This window comes from Trichosurus vulpecula, chromosome 2 (genome assembly GCF_011100635.1).
Source record: "Trichosurus vulpecula isolate mTriVul1 chromosome 2, mTriVul1.pri, whole genome shotgun sequence".
NCBI classification, from domain to species: Eukaryota; Metazoa; Chordata; class Mammalia; order Diprotodontia; family Phalangeridae; genus Trichosurus; species Trichosurus vulpecula.
Window position 1 is genome coordinate 81,235,204 of NC_050574.1, and position 26,768 is coordinate 81,261,971.

Genomic DNA, 26,768 nt, shown 5'->3' on the forward strand with positions numbered 1-26,768 from the left:
GGGAACATCATTTCTTGGAATAAGGAAGTGCCAGTACCTCTGTACTCTGTCCTAGTCAGACTCATCTGAACTATCACTTATAGATCTGAGTGTTACAAGTTAAGAAGGACATTGATTAACTGGAGAATTTTGAGAAGAGAGCATTTAAGATGGTGAAGGGACTCAAGTACACAACATATAGAATGGGTTGAAGGAATAAAGGATGCTTAACAGGAGAAGAAGAGAATCATGCTGAACATGGCAGCTCTTTAAAGACATGAAAGACTTACACAGAAGCAGGATTAGCTGTGTATTATGTTATACAGAGAAAGAGGTAGAAGTAATAAACAGAATTTTCAGAACAACACTTAAGCTTTATATCTGGGAAAGACTTAAGAATTAGGACTATCCATAAGTGTAATGGGATGCCTGGAGGGTTAATGTACTCCTTCTCATAAAAGATATTGTGCATTAGTTTGGAAGAATCCTTCTAAACAGGATATTTAGAGGATTCCTATAGGAGTAAAGTATTAGATGACCACTGGGACTTCTTTTGACTCAATGATTTAATTTAATTCAATATAATGCAATAAGCATTTATTAAACATCTCAATATATGCTAGGCCTGGCATTAGCACTAGGGATACTGTAGCAAAAACACAGTCACTTGCCTGGAGGAATATAATTCTCAGATGTCCCAAACTGAGAGTACAAAATGGGAATTTGAGAATTGGGATAGGAGATCTGAAAGGGCATGAAAAAATGGGCGTAGAGTTCTCACTTAAGGAAAACTTACCTTTTGCACTGGGAAGCTGATGAAGCTAGTGACAGATATTAAAGATAAGTTTATAAATTTCTCCAGTTAAGTTTTTTTCCTTATGTCTAACCTAAATTTCCTCCTCTTCAATATAAAGCCCATCTGATAGCTGACAAGGTGAAAAAAAGCAAATGCTCAAGGCTGAATCTAAATGATGTCTCTTGATCCAGTCCCTATCTTAGAGCTGACTGGCCTGTCAGCAATAGAGTAGGGAATTGGAAGGAAGTCCCACTGGTTTCCTCACTTGGATTTTTTTATAAGGAGCCCTTAGCTGCTATAGTCATATGGACATCAAGGCAATCTATTCTGATGGGAGAGCTCTATGCATTTGTTTCCTATTAACTCAATTTCCTTTGGGGGCATTTCTCTGCTGACTCAGGGAAAAGCAAATTTTCTATTTTTCTCTGTCTAGAGGTAGGAATATTCAGGCATAAATGCCTGGTACCTTTTAGCCTGTAAGGACAGGTTGTCCCTACAATGTTCAATTTTTTTGTGGGGGGGGGGCAACAAAATATTTAAGATCACAAAATCTTAGAGTTGAATGGGACATCAGAGTCTATCAATGACAATCCTGATCTGAACAGGAATCCTGTCATATTCCTCATAAGTGGTTATCCAGCTTCTGCTTGCTAATTTTCTGTAATAAAGAACCCATTATCTTTTGAAGCAACAGATTTCTATTATTATTAATAAACAAAACACTGTTTTTTAATGTCTCTTAATTCTCTCCCTCTACATTGGGAATGAAAGAAAAACAAAACTCTATAACATGTATAATTGAGCAAAACACATTTCTGCTTTCCATAAAAATTTGTTTCCTTGTTGAATCCATCACCTCTCTGTCAGGAATTGGATAGAATGATTCATCATTGGTCTTCTGATATTGAAATTCATCATTGCTTTGATTAGAGTTCTAAAGTCTTTCAAAGTTGTATATATTTACAAAGTTGTTGTTGTGTAAATTTTTTTCCTGGTTTTTCTCATTTCACTCTCATACATCTTAAATGCACTTATATACATCTCAAGTTTCTCCAGAAACCATCCCATTCATACTTTCTCTAAGGCAGCTAAAATGGCATGGTGGAAAGAGCATTGGACTGAGAGTCAGGATGACTTGGGTGTAGTCAGTTTGAAGTCAAAGGGATTAGTTTTAGATCCTTACCCTGCTCATGTGACCATGAACAAATCACTTAAACTCTCTAAATCTTAGTTGTCCTCATAAATAATGTGCCTTCCAACTCTAAATTTGTGTCCCAAAATCCTAAAATCTCCTAAAATCCTGTTTCTACCCTTTGAGAACAATTGGCACAAAACTTATCTCTACATAATAAGCTTTCACATATCAATCAATAAGAAAGGTTTATATTAAGTACTCCCTATGTGTTAGCAATTGGGAAAAATTATTTTTTGAGCTACTGGGTGATGTAAAAAATGCTGTACATTAAGAAGATTAATCTGGCAGGGATGTATAACATCATCATCATCATCATCCTCACCATCATAACAACCATAACAAAGTACCTACTAACTGCAAGCACTTTGCTAAATGCTTGACAATATTATTTCATTCTTCTTCACAATGCCCTTTCCAGGAAGGTACTGTTATTATCCCAATTTTTAGTTGAGACAGCTGAGAAAAATAGAGGTTAAGTTTGTTACCCAAGTGCTCTTGGTGAGTACCTTCTGAGACTGAATTTGAACTCTTTCTGAACTTGAAGGGAGATAAACCTCAGTCCAGGAGACAACCTGTATGAAGGCCATTGGAATAGCCCATGTTGGTGGTGAAAAAGATTTAAACTGGGCTACTGACAATAAGAATAAAAAAGAAAGAAATATATATGAAAAATATTGGGAAGGAAGAATCAATAATGCTTGGTGCTTGCATGGATACAGGAAAATAAATAGAGAATGGAGTCAAAAATGACTCCCAAGTTTCTGGCATAGATGGCTGGAAGAATGATGGCACCCTAAACAAGAATTTCAAAACCAGGGGATTTATTGGATGGAGATGTTGATTTTAAATATATCAAATTAAAAATGTCAATGGGATAGCTTAGCGGTAAATTCAAGCCAGCAGTTGAAAATCCATAACTGAAATATAGGAAAGAATTCAGGGCCAAAGATGTCGATTTGGTGGTCTACTCACAAACTTCAAGAGTGTAAGAGTGAAAACTATGATTTTTACTTGAATCTCTGAGAAAGTTGAAGCTACTTCATACTGGCTCATAAGAGCCAATTGTTAAATTTTCAGGATGAGCATTTACTCATAAATAGTTAAACAGTATAAAGCAGGCTTTGTTATTCTGTTGATTGTCTAGACTTAAGAAAGTGATGTAGAAAATGTTAACAATACAGATTAAAATTACTTTTTTTTTCTGTAGAGCCATATGTTAAACATTTATGTATACACTCCTGCCTTCAATTTCACAACAAGAATTCGTAAACGCCATAAAGTGACAATTATTATGTTTGATTCCGATGATACAATACAAAAACAAAAGTCACTGATATCAAAGAAATTATATCCTACTTAAAAATAAGACATCAACACTGATAAATGAATATGACATATGCAAATATAAAATATTTTACCAGGAAGGGAGTACTAAAAATTAGGGTAATGAGGAAAGGTCTGTTGCAGGAAGTAGCAGATTAACTGAGCATTGAAAGAAGGGTTCTAAGAGATGGACTTTTGGAGACAAAGCATTACAAGCAATGGGCCAGCTGGGGTCAAGAAGTGAAGGGTAGAAAATAGTATGTGGATTGTGAAGAGACACAGAAGTGGGAGAGAGTATGTCCCATCCAAGAAGAAGCAAATATGTCAGTTTGGCTAGAAAGCAGAACACTTAAAAGGGAGGAATGTGCAATCGTTCTGGAAAGATAGGCTTTGAAGATTTGTGAAGTACTTTAAGGACCAACAGAGGAGTTTCAACATAATTCTAGAGTCATTAAGTAGCCAATGAAGCTTTTTGAGCAGTGAAGTGACATGGTCAGACCCGTGTCTTAGAAATATCAACTTAGCAGCTCTGTGGAGCCTGGGTTATATAGAAGAGAGACTTGAGAAAAGGATACCAGTGAGGAGACTATTTCAATAGTCTAAGACATTGATGTTGTCAAGCTCAGATAAAAAGTGAACCATACATAAGAATTCCTCTGAGCTATATACTTGTCTTAGAAAACTCCATATTTATATTATGTACATTGTATTGTATTTTATTTGTCAACTATTACATTTTAATCTGCTTCAGCCTGTCTCAGGAGTGTTGCTAGCCAGGTATGTTTGGCATCTCTGGTCAAGGAGATTGGAAGTTTAGGGAGAAGTGCTGGACTAGAGTGGTTACAGTGTGAATGAAGAAAAGGGGATGAAATTAAGAGGTGTCACGGAAGTAGAATCACAAGTTGTTCAATAATCTAGACCTCTTTTAGGTTCCACTTTTCTTATACTTTACTCCACAACTTTGATCTTGTGGTACTGCCCTACTGCCTGTTCCATGAACAAGACACTCCATCTCTTGGCTCTGAGCATGTTCTCTGGTTGTTTCCCATGCCTGAGATTCTCTACTTCCTCCACTCTGACTGTTTACTTCCTTGGATTCCTTTAAGTCTTAACTAAAATTTCATCTTTTACTAGAATTATACTGGAATTACCCTAATTCCTCTTAATTCTTCTGCTTTCCCTCTATTAATTATTTCCTATTTATTCTGTATATTGTTAACTTTGTATATATCTGTATATTGTCACTCCTGTTAAATTGTAATGTCTTAAGGGCGGGGGCTGCATTTTTTTTCTCCTCTCCTATCCCCAGTGCTTAACACAGTTCCTAGCACATAGTAGGTTCTTAATAAGTGCTTAATTGATTGATTAACATGAATGAGTAAGAGTGATACATCTAGAATAATCCCTACATTTCAAATCTAGGTAACTGAAACAATTAATTGTTTTTAAAGAAAACAGAAAAGTTAGGATAAGGAAATGGTTTATGGAGAAAGAAAACGAACTAAGTTTTGGACATATATGAGATGCCAAAGAGGCATTCAGATGCAATGTCTAGTAGTCAGCTGGAGATGTGAGACTGGAGTTCAGTAGAGAAATGAGTACTGGGTGTGCAGAATTGGAAGTAATATACATAGAGAGAATATTTGCCTATGTGGGAACTGATGAGATCAATAAAAGATCCCTGAGGCATACCCAAAAATTGTTGGATGTTTATGGATGATGGTTCAATAAAATGATCTGGTAGAATCATTTCCACAAAATCTCAGGCAGGAGATAATAAAAGAGGGAAGTCAATAGAGAGGTCAAGAAGAAAGAGGGATGAAAAAAGGTTACTGGATTTGTCAATAAATGATCACTGATGACATTGGAGTGATCAGTTTTAATCAAGTGGTAGGGGTAGAAGCAGTCTTGCATGGGGTTGGCAATTCAATGATAGATGAGAAAGTTAAAGTGGCACATGTCAACTGTTTTTTCTAGGATTTTGATTTTGCAAAGGCAAAGATGACAACTATAAGACTTGGTAAGATCAACTGGCTTTCTTTTGCTATAGGTTAAGATCTGGTTTTATTTGTACACAATGTATAAGAAGCCAGTTGATAAGGATAAATTATATATTAGCTTGACAAAATGATCAAAGGGGTTATGAGTTGATGGGTATGAAAAAGTAGAGAATCCTGAATAAGTCCCTTCCATCTCTGAGTTTGTAAAACTCTATAAATTTTATACCTTAACAACTATAAGGAGATTTAAGTGGGAAAAAATCAATTAAATTCTCTAGATTGGATTAGGCTTTCAAAAATACCTTTAGGAAAATAATCATATCGGGGGGGGCGGAAATGGCATACTTAATGTGTTCAAATAGTTGTGCATCATGGTAGCTTGTACTTAGGGATATAGTAATCAAGGTCTTCATCATGAGTTTGCGGAATCTAAAAGCATATGGGAATTTCAGGAGAATAATAGATTCACAAGTGGATTAAAGTGTGTTAAACAAAAATTGAGATGATTTATTAGCATTTGCTCTTTTCAGAGATCTATGAGATCATCAATGTTTTACTGGGAAGAACATTAGAGATATTTTCATCTTGAACAAGTGGGAACTTAAGCTCAGGGAAAGACAACTTAGTTATACTATGGTTTTCATATTGAATTAAGATTCAACATAAATAAATCTACACATTATGCTGCTGAAGATGGAAATTTCCAATTGGTGGAAAATACAGAAGATCATATTTGTTAACAAGTAGAACTATCTTAAATTTGGAGAGACTGCATAAAAGATCTTCTTGCTCTCTATGACTATGACTGGCAAAGTTCAAAGGGAGAGCAGATAATCATCTGAAATGAATATTGTAGAATCTTCTCGAATGGTGGTTGGGGTGACTGTATAAATTCTAAGATTCTTTTCAATTCTAAGATGATAAAGTTATACCATAAAAATAAAACTCTCATGGATGGAATTTCCTATGCTTGGGTTGTATGGAGATGGTGATGGTTAGACTTAGATTGCCTTGGGACAAAGAACTTTGAGCAAAGCTCTACAGATCTCTTTGGTCTTTACACTATAAATGATGGGGTTCATCACTGGGGGAATGAGTAGGTAGACATTGGCAACGAGTGTAGGCAGGTAGGGAGGAGCTTGTTTTCCAAATCTGTGGACAAAGGACAGGCTGACCAATGGAATATAGAAGACAGCAACAGCAGTGATATGGGAGATGCATGTGCTGAAGGCTTTCTTGCGTTCCTCCAGGGATGCAATATTGAGGATGCAGCGGATGATCAGTACATAGGAAAGTAGGATTAATGTTGAGTCCACCCCTCCAACTAAAATGGTTGCAGTCAACCCAAATGCACTATTGATCTTGGTGTCTGAACAAGAGAGTTTCATCACATCAGGATGGAAGCAATAAGAATGTTGAAGCACGTGGCTATGGCAGAAAGAGAGGCATCTAAGAAGCAGGATAAGGGGTATCAAGATTACCGTTGCAATAGTCACAATTGCCACTCCAATTTGGATGATTCTGGAGTTTGTGAGGATGGTAGCATACCTCAGTGGATTAGAGATGGCCACAAAGCGGTCAAAGGCCATGCCTAAGAGTACTGAAAACTCCATAATAGTGAATAGATGAATGAAGAACATCTGAGCCAGGCAAGCATTAAAGCTTATCTCCCTGGCATTGAACCAAAATATTCCCAGTGAAGTCACCAGCGTGGAGATGCACAATCCTAGGTCAGTGGTGGATAGCATAGAGAGGAAATAGTACATGGGCTCATGGAGACTTGGTTCAGTGATGATGACAAATAGGATCATACCATTTCCAGAGAGGGCTGTTATGTACAGACAGCAAAAGGGGATAGAAATCCACGTATGGGCAGTTTCTAGTCCAGGAACACCCGTCAGAAAGAAGGTCAAAGATGGTGGTGACGTACTGTTAGGGAAAGCTGACATGATGCAATAAGGAAGATTTTTTTTTTCTTATGAGAGGTTAATATCCTGAAATGAAACATATAATTCAGGTTAACTGCAGTATGTGCCTCCTGCATCGCTGATTTGTCATGGTGGAGGGACTTGTGTACTCAATGAAGCTATGAGCTATGCCATGCATGGTTACCAGAGATGGACCAGTGATAGTGAAGAGTTCTAACAAAAGGTGATCCGTTGGAGAGGAAAATGGCAAACCACTCCAGTATCTTTGCCAAGAAAACTCCATACATTTTCATGAAGAGTCAGACATGAATGACGACTGAACAAGACCTGCAGCAATGGTAACAACAGCAGCAGTATAAACTCCTTGAGTTAATGGACTATTTCTAACTCTTCTTAGTATCAATTTCTTGGCCTTATATGGTTCCTTGCATGTGGCAGTTTCTCTATATTTGTTTTTCCTTTGTAGGGGAAAATGGTGGCACAGTGGATAGAGCACCAGGCCTGAAGTCAGGAAGATCTGAGTTCAAATATGGATTCAGACTCAGAGTAACTGTATGACCCTGCCCAAGTTATTTAACCTTTATTTGGTCAGTAAAGTACTTAGCACAGTGCCTGGCATATAGAAAGAACTAAATCAATGTTAGCTATTAAGTATTATTACTCAAATGAATTCTCTCTTTTTTCCTCCCTTTTTCTGAAGTATCAATCTTATGCTTTAGGTGAGGGCAGGTACTGATTTCTTCCCAGGAATTGTCCTCTAATGACATAGGACAATGCGAAATTTACTTTTTATATAGCTCTTCATTGGAGCAGGAAACATGATCCATTCTAGAGAATTACAGTCTGCCCTGTCTCCTGGGATGAAATTTCTTGGGCTTAAACACTGGGGTGTTGGGTGTTGGGGGGGGTACAGACTTAATCTCCTGCTGGAGTAAAGTATAGCTTCACTGGAGTTGGTGTCAGGATAGTTGTATGGCATTTCTGCCACTTGCCAGCTCTATATTTTTGAATAAGACATCTCACATTTGTGAAGATTTGGTCCATAGTTTAATGATTTACTTCAGGGATGTCCAAAATATGGCTCCTAGGCTGTATACAGCCTGCAGTGTGATTTTATGCAGCCCGTCTGTGTGTTGTAGTTTTCACAAGTGAATAAATAAAATAATAATTTGTAGGGAATGCATATTATTTTTTTAATTCCATCAATAATAAATAATCTCATCAATGTTAGTTTTCTTTGGTGTTTTTAAGCAGTATTATGGACAGAACATATTGCATGGACTTTTCAATCAATCTGTGGGATGCATTACATTTGTACGATGCAGACTAGTCAGTATGCACCTACCTTAATACTGTTGAGTTGTCACTTTGTGGTTTTGTGTTTGCTTTTGCACGTCCACCTTCATCTGTCGTATTGATGATGCTCGTTCCGCCACTTTCTATTAGTGTACTGTATTTTTTATTCTGGGTGTGGCCCTCAAATAATTATTTTATTTTAATGCAGCCTTAAGATAACCTAAGTATGGACAGCCCTGATTTACTTCAAAGAGCTAACGATCAGATAAAAGCAGAATACTTGAGATAATGCATGATAAGCTTATAAATGCTATATAAATTCTAGCTGTTACCAGCATCATCCACACTCTGAGATTCAATAAAATTGCCATCCTCTGCATTTCTCACACAAAGGACTTCACATCTGGTCTCCATGCCTTTGTACTGGCCATCTAAAATACCTGGAATAAATCTCTCCTTAGCACAGCCTTAGAGAGCCCCTCTCTCACTCTAAGATGCATTTCTGCACGATCTTCTGCAGGAAGCTCTTTTTCATCCTCACAACTAATACTGCTTTCCTATCAAAGTATTTTACATTTAGCTACTTTGTATACATTTATGTTTATGAAATTTATATTTAGACTGCATATGTTTTTATGTGTACATATTTTCTCCCCAATCAAAACATAAGCTCCTAGCAAGTAGGGATTGTTTCATTCTTTTTACTTCTGCCCTCAGTGCCTAGCACAGTGACTGGAACATTGCAGGCATTTTGGAAATAATTACCGATTTAGTGATATGATATGATATTACATTACATTACATTATATTATCTCTTGTTTAGAAGTGGGAAAAGCAGGAGACAGAACTGACTTTGCTAAATATCAAGGACTTATTCAACAGTGGGAGAATCAACTCTACAAATTTTATATCCCATCCTTACCTTCTAAAGGAAGAAAATTAGTTTCCTTTACTATCACATTCCTCAGAACTGTCAAAGATACTCTCTTCAAGTTTGTGCTATATATGAGATAGATATGAGAAGATAAATATGTTCAGCTAAGTAAAAAAAATAATAAATCGTGATAATTCCTTGAATTTAGTTAGTACTTTTTAGTTTATGCCCTAGTAATCAGTTCCTTAAAACAACCCTGTGAGAGAACATTTATCATGATGAGATTTTACAAACAACAGACTCAGCTTACATGATTTGCTGAATGGTTGCAAGGCTGGCTCTAAAATTCTTAAGATATATTGATAGTCTCTCTCCTCTCTCTTTTCCTCTCTTTCCTTCCCTCTTACTTTCCCTCTCTCCCTCCTTCTTTCTCTCCCTCCCTTTCTTCTCTCTCTCTCTCACTCTCTCTCTCTCTCTCTCCACCTTTCTGTCATCTTTTGGTCTGCTCATTTTTCTCTCCTTAAATTAATAATGTGTAGTTTTATGTTGAAATACGTAAATTAATAATATGGTTTGTATTTTATATGTACAAAATAATGTATACATGTAATAAATTTTAGTATTATTATTATTATTAATAATGGTATTAGTAATGTTTAATGCCATGTTACAAGAGACTATTTATTGACTTTGAAGTAACAAGAATGATTTTTTTGAAAATGTCTCAAAACTCACAATCCACGTGAATGTCATCTCTTAAAGGCATTCTTTTTAATATCCAATGACACTTTTGTTGCTCAAATAAAAAAAAGAATGATAATAACTTTCAGATGCCAATTATGAACCACACAAGAAAGCCAATCTTGTTATCTTATAGTCACATCTTGTCATTAACCCTAACAGATGTTCCCTAGCTTCATCACTCACCTTATCCAGCAGTCTTTTGACCATTTCCAAAGCTCATATTTAATAACTATAACACGATTCATGAAATTTAAATAAACTTGCTGCAAAGCCTGAGAACAGGTTCCAAAATGGTTCAAGTAATGGCATCATCACTGAAATAAACAGATGATAAATAAATGAATGAATAAATATTACCAATGCTAATGATATTGATTAAAATGCGTCTGAACCGGCAATTTCATTATTGGGTGGAGGGGACTGTTTGTGGAAATCGCTTTTACCTATTCAGATTGGCATCTTGTCAATCAATATGTTCATAAATTTATGGAGGTACTTGGAATTACAAAAAATTTAAGGAATTTGTCTATGCCTGTACAGCTGATGAGCATCAGACCCAGGGATTCTTGACTCCAAAGTCAGGTCCCCAAGCTCCATTATGCTCCATTGCCATAAAAACAACAATAATAATTGACTTGTTACAGTGCTGTAATATTTTATTTTTTTGAGGGAGAAAGGCAGGGCAATTGTGGTTAAGTGACTTGCTCAAGGTCACACAGCTAGTAAATGTGTCAAGTGTCTGAGGTCACATTTGAACTCAGGTCCTCTTGACTCCAGGGCTGGTGCTCTACTCACTGCACCACCTAGCTGTCCCTGTTGTAATATTTTCAAACTGCTTCACATGGCTTATCTCACTTGATCCTCAAAGTAGTCCTACCAGATAGGTACTGTGGGTTTACTGGCTCCATTTTACAAAACAAGAAACCCAGATTCAGGGACGCTAAATGTTTTGGCCATTGACCTATACCTAGTAAGTGAAGGAGCCATTATTAGAACTCTGTTTTTTCTGTGTCCTCAAACCAGATTCATTTTTCATTTCCTCAGGTGTCCCAAGGGGGTAATTGTAAAGGTAATACTCATTTGCGTGTGTGCATTCTGGGATATTTGTTTTTTTTTTTTTAAGCAGGTTCATTTAATTAGATCAGTAGTTCTCAATCTTTTTGGTTTCAGGACCCCTTTTCACTCTTAAAAATCATTCAGGACAACCTTAGGAGCTTTGGTTTATGTGAATTATATCTATCAATATTTACTATATTCAAATTAAAAAAATATTTGGTATCATTATGAAAATATATTTGACCTCATTAACCTTCCCCAAAAAGATCTCAGAGACTCATAGGAGTTCCTGGACCACCCTTTGAGAAATGCTGCTTTGGAATTACACTAAATTTATTGCAAGGGATACTTTATAGAATATTGAACTAGATGACACATTTAATGATTTTTCCATTCCTCTGAATCTGTTATGGTGAGACTGTAGCTAGCCATGCAATGTTTACTCTAAGACAAAAAAGAAGCAAATTATCTTTCTATGTTATTGTGATTACAAGTTATACCTCTTCTCTCTATACTCCTATCACCTCATACAAGGCTTTGAATGCTGTGGGCTTCAAGAAATTTTTATTTAAAAGGATAACCTGGGAAAACCTACATGATGTAATGCTGAGTGAGCAGAGCAGAACTAGAAGAACATTATACACAACCACAGATATATTGATTCTGTGATGATTGACCTTGATAGACTTGGCTCTTCTCAGCAATACAAGGTTCAAAGACAATTCCAAAGGATTCATGATGGGGAGAGCTATCTACATCCAGAGAAAGAAATATGGAGTCTGAATGCAGATTGAGGCGAACTATTTGTTCTCTTTTGTTTTTGCTTTTGTTTCTTCTTTCTCATGATTCATTCCATTGGTCATAATTCTTCTTTACAACTTGACTATTGTATAAATAAGTTTAATGTGAAGTTATATGTAGAAGACATATTGGATGCCATGCCATCTTGGGTGGGAGGAGAAAATCTGTAACTCAAAATCATGTGGAACTGAGTGTTGTAAACTAAAAATAAAAAATCTTAATTAAAAAAAAGGATGATAGATCATGTCATTCTATGTCCCCAGAGTGACCCCCTTAACAGGCTCCTAGAATAATTTTTAAAAATCAGACCTTATAAAAGTTAGAAATCTCCTCACAATTCATTGAGACACATCTCCTCCTGAAATAAAAAGTTCCATTGTAATACTCCTGATAAAGCATAATGCTTGGTACGCAGTAATTAACACTTATTGGCTGACTGACTGACAAGTGACCATCCGTCTTCTGAGTATTGACCTCTAGTGGACAATTCTAGAACCCACTCTTTGTGAAGTATCCCATATACCATTTTAATAGTTCCAATTTTAAGAAACTCTTCCTTAGACCATAAACTTCACAGAGTGGCTGTGAGGAAAAAGCTAAATATAAATCGTAATTGTAATGATGTTATATATTATTTTGACAGAACCTGTGGTTTCAACAGCATGTAGAAGACTCATCAAGACATTTCACTCTAGCAATTAAAATTCAAGAAGAGGTAAGGAAATAACCACTTATTAAGTGCCTACTATGTGCTAAGAACTGTAATAAGCACTTTACATGTATTATGTCATAACTCAAGAGGAAGTATGGTATAATGGAATAAGTACTGGCCCTGGAGTTAGGGGATCTGGTTTCAAAATCTACCTCAGATGCATGTTACCTTTATGGGTAAGTAAAGGCCTCAGTATCATCATCTGTAAAGTAAAGTGGTTGGACTAGACAGTTTCTGAGTTACCCTCTATATATTTTTTTGTTTAAGGAATAAAACAAGTATTTCCATAGCATAGATTGATGGTTCTATGAATGTTTTTAGTTCTTTCCCATGAGACCAAGCAAACTTAATATTTTTCTTCAGAATAAAATAAGTATTTCATGATCAATTAAAAGTTGAGCCCAGCATCATGAAACTAAAAATAATAGGAAGATATAACAGGATTCAGGAACTGAGATTTTGGCTTGAAATTGGCTTAAAAATGGGATATCAGGCAAGAAGAAGCAGACTAAGAGGAAAATTTTGTTTAGCTTTTTTTATCTTTATTGAACTTTATCTGCAATAATAGTAACATCTTTTATATAATGTTTACCATGTGCCAGGCACTGTGCTGGACACTTTCCAAATACTACCTTATTTGATCCTCAGGAAAACCCAGAGAAGTGAGTGTTAATCTTATATCCATTTTGACAGTTGAGGAAATTGAGACAAAAAGAGATTAAGTGACCTGCCCAAGATAACATAGGAGGTAAATATCTGAGGCTGGATTTAAACTCGGGTCTTCTTGACTCCAAGCAAAGCGTCCTATCCCTCTATCCATTGCATAGTTTAGCTCCCACCTTCTACATCTCCATGCAGATGTTCATATATTTACAAAATGCATACAGAGATGAGGGTGTAGGGACCAAGAAAAGAGTTTTATCTATTAGTGATACAAGTATGGAGATGAATGATAGAAAAATGGTTTAAGAACCAGCCAAAACTCAATAGCTTGTTTAAAGGAAAATTCTTTTATCTCATTTATGTATCAATTGACAATGGATGTATCAATACACATTTATAATAAATGCCAAGTACATGAGAGAATCACAAAGTAATAGGATGTTAGCAGAGAGAGGGCTAATTACTTACTTTTGGATTATCTGGAAAGCAGAGGAGCCACTGAAACGTACAGAAGGAGTGACTGAAAATGAAAGAGCCGAGGGTCTCAATCTTCACATCTCAGGGCATTTTTCTAGTATCTAAATTAAATTTCTTTTGGTGTAATTTAAGTTCATCTGAAACATTATAAGACAAATAATCAAATATGCAGGGCTTCATCTGATGATAGCTTCCTACTTCAAAAATACCTTAGAGTAAGGAGAAAGAGCTAGCCTATCCAAATAGGAAAACAGCTTGGAGGAGTAATACTTGCCAATTGATGAGAGAGGATTTATATGGAGCCATGATGTTTGAGGCTAATGAAATGGCCAATGGAAAGATCTGTTCCTATGGGAGAACTCTGTGAATATGTTGCATTTTAAATCTCTCTGTCCCTGGAAGGATATTCCCTGGTGACTTATGGAACAAAAAGATTTTCTGCTTTTCCTTTTCTATAGCTGTGAATGTGGAAGACAGAGACAAGGGCCTTTTAGCCTTTGAGGACATTCTCTCACAACTGAAACTTTGTACATTTGGTCATTTGCAAACTTAAAACATTTGAAGAGAATGTTCTAATATCACAGTATTTCATAACTGGATAAGACCATAGGAGCAAACTCATCAAATCCAAACAAAAGTAAGTATCCCCTCTACAACATTCATGAGATCTGGCTTCCACTTGACCTTCATTGATGGGGAATCCATTCTCTCCTGAGGCAACTCATTCTACTTTGGGACAGTTCTGTTTGTTAATAAATATTTCTAACCTTTATCTCTATGAAAATGTAACTTGCTACTCTCTCTCTCTCTCTCTCTCTCTCTCTCTCTTTCTCTCTCTCTCTCTTACTCTCTCTCTCTGTATATATATATATATATATATATATATATATATATATATGTATATCTGTCTGTGTGTGTGTATGTGTGTGTAATAGGTGTTCAAGAGTACAAGACTATCTCCTTTTCCACATGAAAGACCGTCAAATACTCACAGACAACTATGACGTTCTGGCTAAGTCTTCTCTTCCTGAGGCAAAATCTCATACATTTCTTCAATTGTTTCTCATATATAGTATGGTGCTTACACCATCTTATTCTCCCTCCTCTGAACTTGCTCCAATTGTCAATGCCCTTCTCAAGATTAAATGCTGTAAACTGAACATAATTAATGGGATATTTAAAGTGTTCATACACTGCAACTGAAACTTTACCACCCCAATGTAAAATCTAGAAAAAAAAGTCATTAATATGAAATTAAGTTAGTAGGCTGATTATAGGCATAGAGAAAACTTTTAAATGAAAGACCAGATTCAATTCTATTTTCAGAAGATGCTATTGTTTTCATAAGATAAAGATCTTTTCCCAGTATATATCATGCTTAGAAAGAAACAGGGAAGTTTAGTGTGATCTCTGGAAAAGGATGACACAGTAATCCATGAAATAATCTATATTGTTTAGTTGGAGAAAAGGGTAGATTTTGTGATGTAGTATTAGACAAAATTTGGAAAAAAAAATGTTAAGGAAATATTTTAAAAAGCCTTGAATGCCAGCCTAAAGAAATTAGACTTTATTTTATAAATAGTGATGATCTGTTTAATGTTTCTATATAATTGAGTGGCTTCATTAGAGTTGCATATTAGGCTAATTAATCTAGTGGTGGTGTATAAGACAATTTGGGAGAGAGAGTAATAGTTGGGGAGAAATATAAGAAGGATCTGGATGCTAATAGAAGAGATGAGAAAAGGAAGAGATAAATAAGAAAAATTTCAAGGAGGAAGAATTAGTACTTGGATGCTGCTTTGATTTGAGAAATGAGGGAGAGCTTGGGGACAATAATATTCCTTTGTTTTTATTCTTGTTTACTAGACAAATGATAGCTTCATCAGTGGAAAGATTAAAAATTATGGAGAAGTTTAAAAAATAATAGTTCAATTGTAAATATACTGAATTAGATGGATGAATGAGAAATCTGGGTAGCAATTTCTAGCAGGTAATTGGAAATTCAGGACTGAATAATAGATTGACTAGGAAGTGACTAACAGAGTTTATAGTTGAAGATACACCAAAGAATGACTTACTATGGAAAGTTTGTTTAAAGCACAGATATGAGGGGTCAGGAAAGAATTCACAGGATATCCATATTTCTGACATGGGAGAAAGAAAATGATTTACCATATGAAATGGAGGAGTCATCATAGAGGTGAGAAAACTGAGGGCTCAAGAATAAAGGTAATCAATAGTTTTAAATGCGATAGAGAGATTAAGAGAAATGCATGTAGAGAAAGGCCATTGAGTTTGGTGATTAAAGAAAATAGCACTATATCACCCTTGGATAAAACAACTTCATTAGAGGGTTGGGAAAGACAGTTTAATGAGTGGAGCTATAAGTGTGTCAAGAAATTGAAGGTGTGAAATTTAGATCATCCTTTTGAGACATGTGGTCACATATGGGAAAACAGAGAGAAGAGAGCTGAAAGGGATAGTAGGATCCAAGGAGTGATTTCTTAGGATAATAGAGCTCTGGGCATATTTGTAGGCAGAGAGGAAAGAGACCATGGAGAGGGAGATAGCATAAGAGCAAAAGGGTGATTGATGAGCCAAAGTACTATATGAGGCAACAAACAAAAGAAGAGCATTTAGGGTTTATTGAAAACCTTACTCAAAAGGCTCTGGATGTATCAAGACCTCAGAGGTGAAGGGAATTTAGAATGTGGCTCTCTTCTACTCTATTTTGTTTAGCCTTCTTTAGATTCCTTCTTTAAATTCCTGCATCTTCCCTAGTATGTGAAAGTAATGGGTCTTTGGGAATGTCCCCAAATACAAATACCAACAAACACGTGCAAAGGCAGAAGGGCTTTTTCCAACCTGGCAAAACTCTAGTTGTCAGAAATCTGTGCAAACGAACAACAACAACAGCAAATAAAGCACGAAAAGCATAAATAGCTAAGAGTCACAGCTCATAAAAATCCACTGATGATCCACTCTGTCCTAATATCACGTTTCTTTCCCCACATTTTACATTCCAGACAAACTGAGTTACTCACTACCCCCCACTCTTGGCCAACCCTTTCTGACCCCTGTAACTTTGCTCATATTGTACTCTGTGCTTACCAAAGATTTTTCCTCCTCCTCAAAATCTTCTCTCTGTCAAGTCTCAGTCAGGTAACATCTTTTTCATTTATTCTTCCCTAAACCATAGCTACCCTAGAAATATATAATTTTTTTCTAAATATCTTATCAGACCTTGACCTTCCCTAGGTATTTTTCATATTCTAATTTTCAACACTTTTTTGTTTTCATACATGCCATCCCTTACGTGTCATAAAAACTTCCTGAGGTTAGGGAGTAAGTATTGTTTCTTGTTTTCACTCTCAGTCCTTAACTTAAGGGCTTGGATTTAGTAGGCAATTAATAAATATTTGTTTAATAAAACTGAAAGGTCCAAAAGATTCATGATTAAGTTAACAGGATCTTATCTTTTTATCTTTCTTTCAAAATGTTTATCAGTACCTTTTTTGTGTTTATATCATATTCATCTCTAAATTTAACCTTTCTCCCCTGTTCAAACCCAGTAAATCCTCCCTCAAAAATGAATCCAATGTGTATAACATAACAACATGTATGACATCTTTGCCTATAATCTCTCATATCTTCAAGGAAACATGGGCTATGAATTATCTTGTGCCGCTTTCAGAGCCAAGATTGATCATTGTAATTATACAAAGTTAAGGGTTCTCTCCTCCGATTCCCATTGTCTATTCACACATACATGCACATAAACGCACGTGTGTATGTATATGTACATGTGTGTATGTGTGCACAACAATATAAAACACATAGATGTGTATATGTATACACACATGCACACATATTTATACATATATAGGATTTTTGTTTCATTTGTATTGTTTACGCCCTTTCCACTCTAAGATCATAAGGCCATGGTTCTAGAAAGGATCAGAGTCCATCTGATCCAACTCCCTCATTTTTGCCTCTGTGATTAATTTTTCTTTTACTACTTCCTAGTTTCAAAGGATCTCTCACCAGCCCCAACCTTGACTTTCTGTCCCATGTTCCTCAAATTTACCAAGTTCAATTTCTCTCTTTACTACTCTAAGTTTTCCCATCTCTTTCCATTTTTCAATGTTTCCTAGCAAAGTAAAACCATATTTACAAGTCCTGCCCCCTTCTTAGCTTGAGGTAATACTCTTTTATGATGATGTTTTAGATAAAATTTTCATTTATTTTCCTCTTCCTTAGTGCAATCCCTTTTATTTTCTGTCTTAATTTGTTGCATTTTTATTCTCTTTTAAGTCACACATGGACTTAGAGCTTGTTACATACCAAAATAGAATTCCCTTTCTATACTATCCTGTCTAAGTTAGCTCATTTGTAGATTTTATCTCATTTCCCCTTCCTTGAGTGTATTTATTGTTTTTTTTATTTGTTGTTATTTTGTTGTCCCTCCATCCTTTCTTTCTTCCTTTCTCCCTTTTCCCCTCCCTTCCTTCTTGTCTTCTTTCCTCCCTCACTTCCTTTATTCCCTGCTCCCTCCTTTCCTCCTTCCTCCCTCCCTCTTTTCCTTCCTTCTTTTCTTCAATCCTCTCTTTCTCCCTCCTTCCCTCCCTCTGTCCTTTCCTCCCCTTCTTTCTTTTTTGTTTTCTAAATAGCCTATAAAGAGGAGAAGGAAAACAATTGGGAAAAGGCAACTGTAAATGATGCAATTGCCAATCATGTCTCCAGAAAGCTAGTGATGAATCCTCTTAGCAGTGAAGTCATGGAACTTGAAGTGTAAAATACATTATATTCCTGTAGACATGGTCAATGTCTGGAATTATTTTGGGTAATTAAACTTTTTTTTTAATAGGGAAGACTTATTAACTCATTTTAGAGGGGGAAATTATGAGGAATGGAGGTAGTGATTGTAATACATACAAGAAATAAAATAAAATCAATAAATCATTTAAACTACAAAAAAGAATAAGATATTCTTAGAACAACCATGTTAAATTATATATTTATATACAAATACATATATATATATATATACATATACATATATATTTATGTAATATACACATATGTATACGAGTGTGCATCTGTGTGTATATACAAGTTTTATGTAGGGGAGTATCAGAATTTCACATGTAGTACTTTTTCCCCCTATTCTTTCTATAAGGATGTAGTCATGTTTATGTATGTCAAACATATAATAGTGAAATGAAAAATAATTTTAAAAGATATAACCATCATTTCTTGCTTCAATTTAGACAAATTTTGTTCTACTTCAGTACATTTGAATTTCAATCTATTATTTTATTTTTCAGACTCTAATTCTTTGAAGTGATTTTCCATCATTTGTTCTACATAGTCTATCTGTCTTTGTTAATGCTAGTTTATAAGATCTAATTTCTGATGTCATTTCCAAACTAATATTTCCATTTATAAATCACATGTATATGCATATGTATGCAGATATATGTATGTATGTTTACATAACGTAGACACAGTAACCTAGATTCTCTTTCTGTGTTCCATGATCTTTGTAGAGTCTATAGAAATCTTTTTTTTTATTGAGAAATTGGTAGAGTCTATGCAATTTTTTTTTCACTGAGAATTTTTGGTTAATTCTCTTTAATAGTGTTACAAATACCCCTAACGATGTTCCAGCAGACTTATCACTTTGGAGATCTAACTGCCCCCATTGCCTTCTCCTGGAATTGATAAGTTCCTTGTGGAAGCTCCATTTTGAAGATGGGTCCAGAAGAATCATGATCACTCCTCCACTATTCTCACGACTTTCCTACCTTCCATTCTTTTAAGTTCCTTTTTATACCTTGTCTTCTACCATTAGATTGTAAGCTTCTTTTGGTCAGGGACTGTCCTTTGTTTGTTTGTTTTGTATTGGCATTACCAAGAAAACACAGGTGCTCTGCACCTTATCCACATGTGAAACCATCAGTTAAAGCAAATGGAGAAGTTTTGCATAAGTTCACTTACCTTCACTTACTTTCTAGGAATGTGCACTTTGATAATGAGGTTGATGCATGTATTAACAGAGTTAGCCCAGGGTTTTGAAGGCTCTGAAGGAAAGTATGGGAAAGAAGAGAGATTAGAATGTCTACCACACTGAAGGTCTACAGAGCCAGTGTGCTGACCACCTTGTTGTATGCCTGTGAAACCTGGACTGTATACCAGTGTCATGCCAGGAAACTGAATTGCTTCCATTGAAACTGTCTTAGGAAGATTCTGAAGATCACCTGGCAGGATAAGGTGCCAGACACTAAGATTCTTTCTCAAACTAAACTGCCAAGCATTCAAGCTCTGCTGCAGAGAGCGCAACTCCTGTGGGTTGGCCATCTTGTTGGAATGCCAAACATATGCTTACCTAAAAGACTACTTTACAGAAAACTCATTCTAAGCAAGTACTCACATGGGAATGAGAAGAAGTGATACAAGGACACTTTCAAGGTCTCTGAAGAGCTGCAGAATTGATTTGTGACATGGAAGATATTGGCAAAGGATAGCCCAGTATGATGTGCCTGCATCAAAGAAGGTACTTGGCCCTATGAGCAGAGCAGAATTGAAGTAGTTCAAAAGAGATGTGAGTTGCACAAATTTAGAGAATGCACCCCAAATGTTCACTTGGATTATTTGTTCCTGACCTGTGGTAGAGCATTCCAAGCCCCTATTGGTCTGACCAGGCAGTCAGATACACTGTAACTCTAACATAATGAGGTTATTTTGGTCTTCTTTGAGAACAAAAAACAATGTCTATTAGCATTACCAGTACTTAGCGCAGTGCCTGACACATAGTAAGCACTTTATAAGTGCTTCTTGACTTTATTTGACTTGAGACTGGATTTGTGGTTTTCCTTTGAATTTTTATACAGTTTTTACTTTTATATTTATGAAACTCACTGTTGGTTTATTTAATTCTGAGCTAACTTTATATGTAAGCATTCTTTGGGACCTTTTTTCCTCTCACATGTATTCTTGAATTACCAGTATCTTGGTTTGTCTTCTCATTTTTTTTAGCACCAGCTTTTCTTTCCTGGTTCAAAACCTGGTTCCTAGTTTGTGGTCATCCCTATAGGGAGAAGGCAGACTCCAGTTTTGATTCAGGTCTCACTTCCTTCTATCCTAGAGCCTTCCTGTCTAGTCAGCTCTTGATTCCCCTGTCTTTTGCCACCTTCTCCCTCGTCCTTATCGTACACTCTTTCCTTTGTACCATGGGGCAGAATCAGTATCTGTTCCATCTTGTTAGAGGTGGGGAGTTAATGAGGAGTTTTTGTCATGAGGGGCCTGGGCAGGGAGCCTCATAGTTTTTCCTTGAAAAACAATACTAAGAAGTTGTCTGTTTGGTTTTTTTCTGCCTGTGTGTCAGGCTAGGCTGGGGATCATGAGTGCCAGGTCTATGTATTTCAGTTTTTCAACATTAATTCTTTTTGCTTGGACCCTGTAGGATGTTTTTGTTTTCTTATCTTAAAGATTCAGCTTTAATTATTCTAGATTAGGCAAATATTTTCTCACTTTTGAGGTCGTTAGCCTATGCTGAAAACAATTACAGTACACTATCATCTGGTTGGTCCTGTGATTTTGAGTCCCATCCCCCTCTTTTTTTTAACTTAGCTGCTTTTCAGAAAAGTGAAGGCTTCTATAACTGCTTGACACAGTGAAGGATAGTAAACCCCTCCTCCCATCCCCTTTTTCATTTTTCTCCAATGGTAATGCAATGGTTTCAAAGGTTCTTATACTGTTTGCTGCTTCTCTCTTTTTTCTTTTCTTTTTTTTTTTTTTAGGGGGGAAGGCAGGGCAATTAGGGTTAAATGACTTGCCCAAGGTTACACAGCTAGTAAGTGTGTCAAGTGTCTGAGACCATATTTGAACTCAGGTTCTCCTGACTCCAGGGCTGGTGCTGTACTCACTATACCAAATAGCTGCCCCATGTTTGCCGCTTCTCGGAAATAATCAAATGTAAATAATAATTGGTTCCTTAAAATTTGGAAGCTTGTTGCTATTTTTATATTAAATGTTTAGAATATTTAAGATCAACTTAAATTAATCAACACATAATTCTGATCAAAGTCAATTTTACTAAAATCAAAAGACAAAATATGATGATTTCATGGCTGAACAAAATTATGCTTTCTAGCTCTAAGACTAGGGTTCATAACATTTTGTGTGTATGTGTGAATGTGTGTGTGAGTGTGTGTGTGAGTGTGTGAGTGTGTGTGTGTGTGTGTGTGTGTGTGTGTGTGTGTGTCATTAATTCCCTTGGAGGTCTGGTGAATTCTGTGTATCACTTCTCAGAATAGTATTTTTAAATAATTGAAGTGATGGGGTTATGGGACCTGGAAACTAAAAGGAAAAGGAAAAGACTACGTCTCTGAAAGCAACTCAGTCCCTGAATTTTCCCATACATTTCAACAGCCCAGATCATTGGTGCCTCTGCCCAAAGATCACCTAATTGACTTACTTGACATTCCTTTCACAGTAGCTCTTGGTCCACCCCAGACTATTTGCATAAACCAAACACTCCTTAATCCTATCTAGATTACCTAATCAGCCTACTTGATATCTTTCCACTGTTGTTTCTGGCCCAACCCAAACTACTTACCACTGCTCAATTCCATCCAGATCCTTTTACTGTCCTTTTCATATATAAACATCAGTCTCACCCCATTAAGTTTCATGTTCATTAGGAATCCTGCACACTCTTACTAGGATTACAATTGGCACTACAATAAACCTTGTCATTTGACTGGAAGAAAGTTTGCATGCATGAATTCATTCCAGGTGGATGCCACCCTGTACCTTGACATTTCAGCAACTCCAAACAACATCAGAAGGAAACACCAAATTTCTATTAGTTGTCAATGAAAATAAATGTGTATTTTTTTCAGATCCTGGGACTCTATCAATCCCTGAATCACAGGTTTGGAATCCCTGCTCCAGAGTAACAAATGATGTTAAGACATTTTAGCTGCAATGGCTCCTTTTCAATTCTCACTTTTTTTACCCTTCAACTCTGGGTTTTTGTGACTCTGTAGTGGTTGTTTTTTTTTATTTTTTTTACTACTCGTGCCTCACTCTTGATCATACTCTACCCCTTTTATCTTACTATTCTTTCTCAGTCTCCTCTTTTAGATCATATAGTAGAAACTCTTTCCATATATTAAGAGCTCTTTCCTAAAGTCTCTTCTTTGTATACACTCTCAGAGTGATCTCATCAGTTTCCAGGGGCTCCACTATCTACTATGCAGATGAATCCCAAATCTTATTCTCTCTCTCATATCTCTTCTGAGCTCTGATCTTTAATCCCTAGCTGCCTGATGGACACCCACAACTAGATGTGTCATAAGTGATGAGGGCACAGTCTCTGGGAACCCCTTGAACCCTTGAACTCTCCTTGAATCTTCCCACTCGACCTGGCCTTGGCCTGAGGCTATAACCATTAAGCCCAAGTGCCTACCTTGCCCAGTCCTCTATTGTCCAGCTGTTTCCCACCCTTAATCCTGTTTCCCATCCTTAATCCTGATCAAAATATCTATACCCTAGCTCCGCTACCCCAGCCCTTGATGGGTTGTCATTTCCATATAGCCTTCAGCTATTTCCCCCACCCTGGAGTCTGACCTCGTCCTTAAGTCCCTCCCTAGACCCCTCTTCTGGTCACCCCAGACCACCCCTCAATCCCTCCCACAACCTTTGTGTATATAATCTCCATCTTGCCTCCATGAGGTGGGTCAGAACCAATCTAGCTCAGATGGGTCTGGCCCTTTTTCCTTACAGGCATCGCAAGGGGTGGGATCTCTCGGGGCAGGCTTATTTGGCTAACTCTTAATAAACTTTATCCTTTCCCTTGGCTGAGAAGGCTTGAGTCGAATTCTTTCGGCAGGACCCGGCGAGTCGGTACTTTGGGGTGTCGAGCACCTCTCACTTCAAACCCTCATCATTTATGGTTCCCTGACCGGGAAGCACTGCTAATCTCAAGTTCTTCTCCAGCCAAGACTGAAGGTATGTGAGCCTCCCCCTCTCCCAATCTCCCTCCTCGCTCTCCAAACATTTTGGATGTGCTTCTCGGGCCTGACCTCAGCAGGTCCCAGTGGGTTGGACAGCTTGGTCCAGTGGTCTCAGTGAGTCGGACAGTCACACTGTCCTGGTCAACCTGACGCTCTCTGGTGGTTCTCGGTGGGTCGGACAGCTTGGTCCAGTGGTCTCAGTGAGTCGGACAGTCACACTGTCCTGGTCAACCTGACGCTCTCTGGTGGTTCTCGGTGGGTCGGACAGCTCGATCCAGTGGTCTCAGTGAGTCGGACAGTCACGCTGTCCTGGTCAACCTGACGCTATCAGGTGGTTCTCGGTCCAGTCGGACAGCTCGGTCCAGTGGTCTCAGTGAGTCAGACAGCCAGGCTGTCGTGGTCAACTCAACCTGACGCTATCAGGTGGTTCTCGGTCCAGTGGTCATGTCGAAGGACATGGACGGATGCCCCATCCGGAAGCATGTGCCAGATCCTTTCAATTGTTTCGGCGCTGGGAATTTGGGAAAGTTTCAGGTACCTTCTGTATATTTTGTTTTCTTGTTTTATTTTGTTTGTCTCCCGACAATTACTCCTAACTTCTCCTTTACTAAGGAGGAAGGAATTTCCAGCCGAAGGGACCCCACGCCCTGCCTCTACTGCAGGCCCTGCAACATCTATCACCATGGGCCCTATCCCCAAGGCAATCCCTACTCAGGTTCCAGCCTCGGGCCCTGCCCCCACGGCAATATCTCCTCCCCTAGCCCCTCTCTCTGAGGTAGCACCCACTTGGGACTCTGGGGTATCTTCCCCTCTGACCTCTACCCCTCCTCAGGTACTAGCTGATCTCCCTTGACAGGCAGATGCCCTGGCCTTGCAGTCTAATCTACCTCAGCCCCAAGCTCCAGGTCCCACAGCGCCTTCAAGGCTTTTTCCCCTGAGGGAAATGCCTGCCTCCCCTGCTGGGACAAGGAGATTGCATGTTCCATTCTCCATTTCAGATCTCATCCAAATTAAAGAAAAACTGGGGAGATACTCAGAAGATCCCACTAAGTTTACTGAGGGTTTTAGGGATCTGTCCCTACAATTTGAACTTTCTTGGTGTGATTTGCATATCCTTTTCTCTACCTGTTGTACCACTGAGGAGAAGAGGAGAATATGGGAACACGCTCAAAAATTTGGGGACAGTTTGGCTAGCAATAACCCCATAAACTATCCCCCAGGAACAGCTGCTGTTCCAACTAGTGACCCGGGATGGAATTATCAAAGGAGTGAGGATAAAGAAAAGAGAGACCATATGGTAATTTGCCTGTTAGAAGGCCTAAGAACTGCATTTCAAAAGCAAATAAATTTTCAAAAACTTAGGGAGATTACTCAGGGAGAAAAAGAAAACCTTGTCCTTTTCCAAGCCCGGCTAGTAGAAGCTATTAAGAAGTATTCAAATTTGGATCCTAATTCTATTGAAGGGGCGGCAATAGTTAACATGTATTTCATTAATCAGTCTGCCCCAAATATTAGGAGGAAACTGCAGAAATTGGCAATGGGACCCCAAACACCTCAGGCCCAATTACTGGAGACGGCATTCGGAGTGTTCAATAATAGAGACTTAGTCCAGGCAGAGGAAAAAGCCAGAGACAGAGAACATGCCCAATTCTTGGTGGCTGCCACGGCCAGGAGATTGCCGGAGGGTGCTTCTGGCAACTTTGGCAAAGGGGAAACCTGCTTTCGATGTCACAAGGAGGGTCACTGGTCTAAGGAGTGCCCCTCTAGGGCGCCCCCCTGGAAGAAGCCTCTAGGATCCACGCCTCCAGGACCATGCCCAGCATGTCCCCGAGGCTGGAAAAGTGGTAGAGCCTCCTCCCAGCACCCTGTCCTCCAGTACTCGGGAGGAGGGGAAAGCCTGGGGCTTGGCTGTGCTCCCACTTTCTCCACCTCTCTCGCGGAGCCTTGGGCAAAATCGAGGCAGAAGGTAAGGTTACCCACTTTATCACGGCTATGTTCTCTTACTTTAACTACTGGCTTTGGCCCCACATGCCCCTCGACCTATCAGGTCATGGGCATCAAGGATCTGTTGTCTGAACACTCCTTCTCTGGCCCTGCCCCCTTTTGGGGAAGGGACCTGATGGTAAAATTGGGAAGCCAATTTTCTATAGTTAAACCTCATAACTCCCTTTTCCCCCTGTTTCCCAGACCTCCCCATGTTCCCCCAGAGGCGTGGGAGAGGGTTGAGCCAATTGTTTGGGATCAGGGAATTCCTGGGCAAGCTACTTCTGCCACCCCAGCCATAGTTCCCCTCCATTGCCCTCAATATCCAATTAAGCCCAAGGCTTGGGAGGGACTGCAACCATTAATTGGCACTCAAGGCCCTGACTCACTCCCTCTAGAGTGGGGCCCCTACCCAGCACAAGCTTTTGGGACTTTGAAAACTAAACTGACCACCACTCCAGCATTAGCCTTACCTAATCTAGAAAAACCTTTCACTCACTCTGCTGAAGGAAGGAGAGGACAGGCTTTGGGAATTCTAATCCAGTCCTTAGGATCTGACCCCTGTTTTCCAAAACAATTAGATTCTCTGGCTGCTACAGCCATTCCAATTGAGGAAGCTTCTAAGCCTCTAGCAGACCAGCCCCTAGAAGCTCTGCCTTGCCAGAGCACCCTGGAAGCAGAGGGCCACCAGTGCCTGGCTAAGTATAGGCTCACCAAACATCAAACCTTGCTCTTAGATATCCCCGACCTAATTTGGATATGCTACACACTCCTGAACCCCGAAGCAGAACAAGTGGTTAGGGGAGCTAGGTATGTAATAGTCATCTTTAATTCCCACCAGGGATATTGTCCTTTCTCTGTACTCCTGTACTGTCTGTTTTGTTGTTTGCTTAACTTCCTTGCCAGGTTTGTCTCCTCC

General features: G+C 38.1%; 2 protein-coding genes and 1 pseudogene across 2 annotated transcripts in view; 1 reads left to right on the forward strand and 2 right to left on the reverse strand.

Annotated features, from left to right (window-relative positions):
• The window catches only part of LOC118836494 (SUN domain-containing protein 2-like), a 427,898-nt gene that overhangs the window by 348,291 nt on the left and 52,839 nt on the right, over positions 1 to 26,768 (reverse strand). The gene's annotated exons all lie outside the window — the stretch shown is intronic.
• Positions 6,295 to 7,242, reverse strand: LOC118839717 (olfactory receptor 51F2-like). Its single transcript, XM_036747245.1, has one exon. It carries the CDS (start codon positions 7,240 to 7,242, stop codon positions 6,295 to 6,297), a length of 948 nt encoding a protein of 315 aa, XP_036603140.1.
• On the forward strand, positions 15,199 to 15,299 carry LOC118840536 (annotated as a pseudogene).

Coding starts and splice junctions, on each gene's coding strand:
- LOC118839717 (XM_036747245.1), bottom strand. CDS start 7,242: ATGTCAGCTTTCCCTAACAGTACGTCACCACCATCTTTGACCTTCTTT.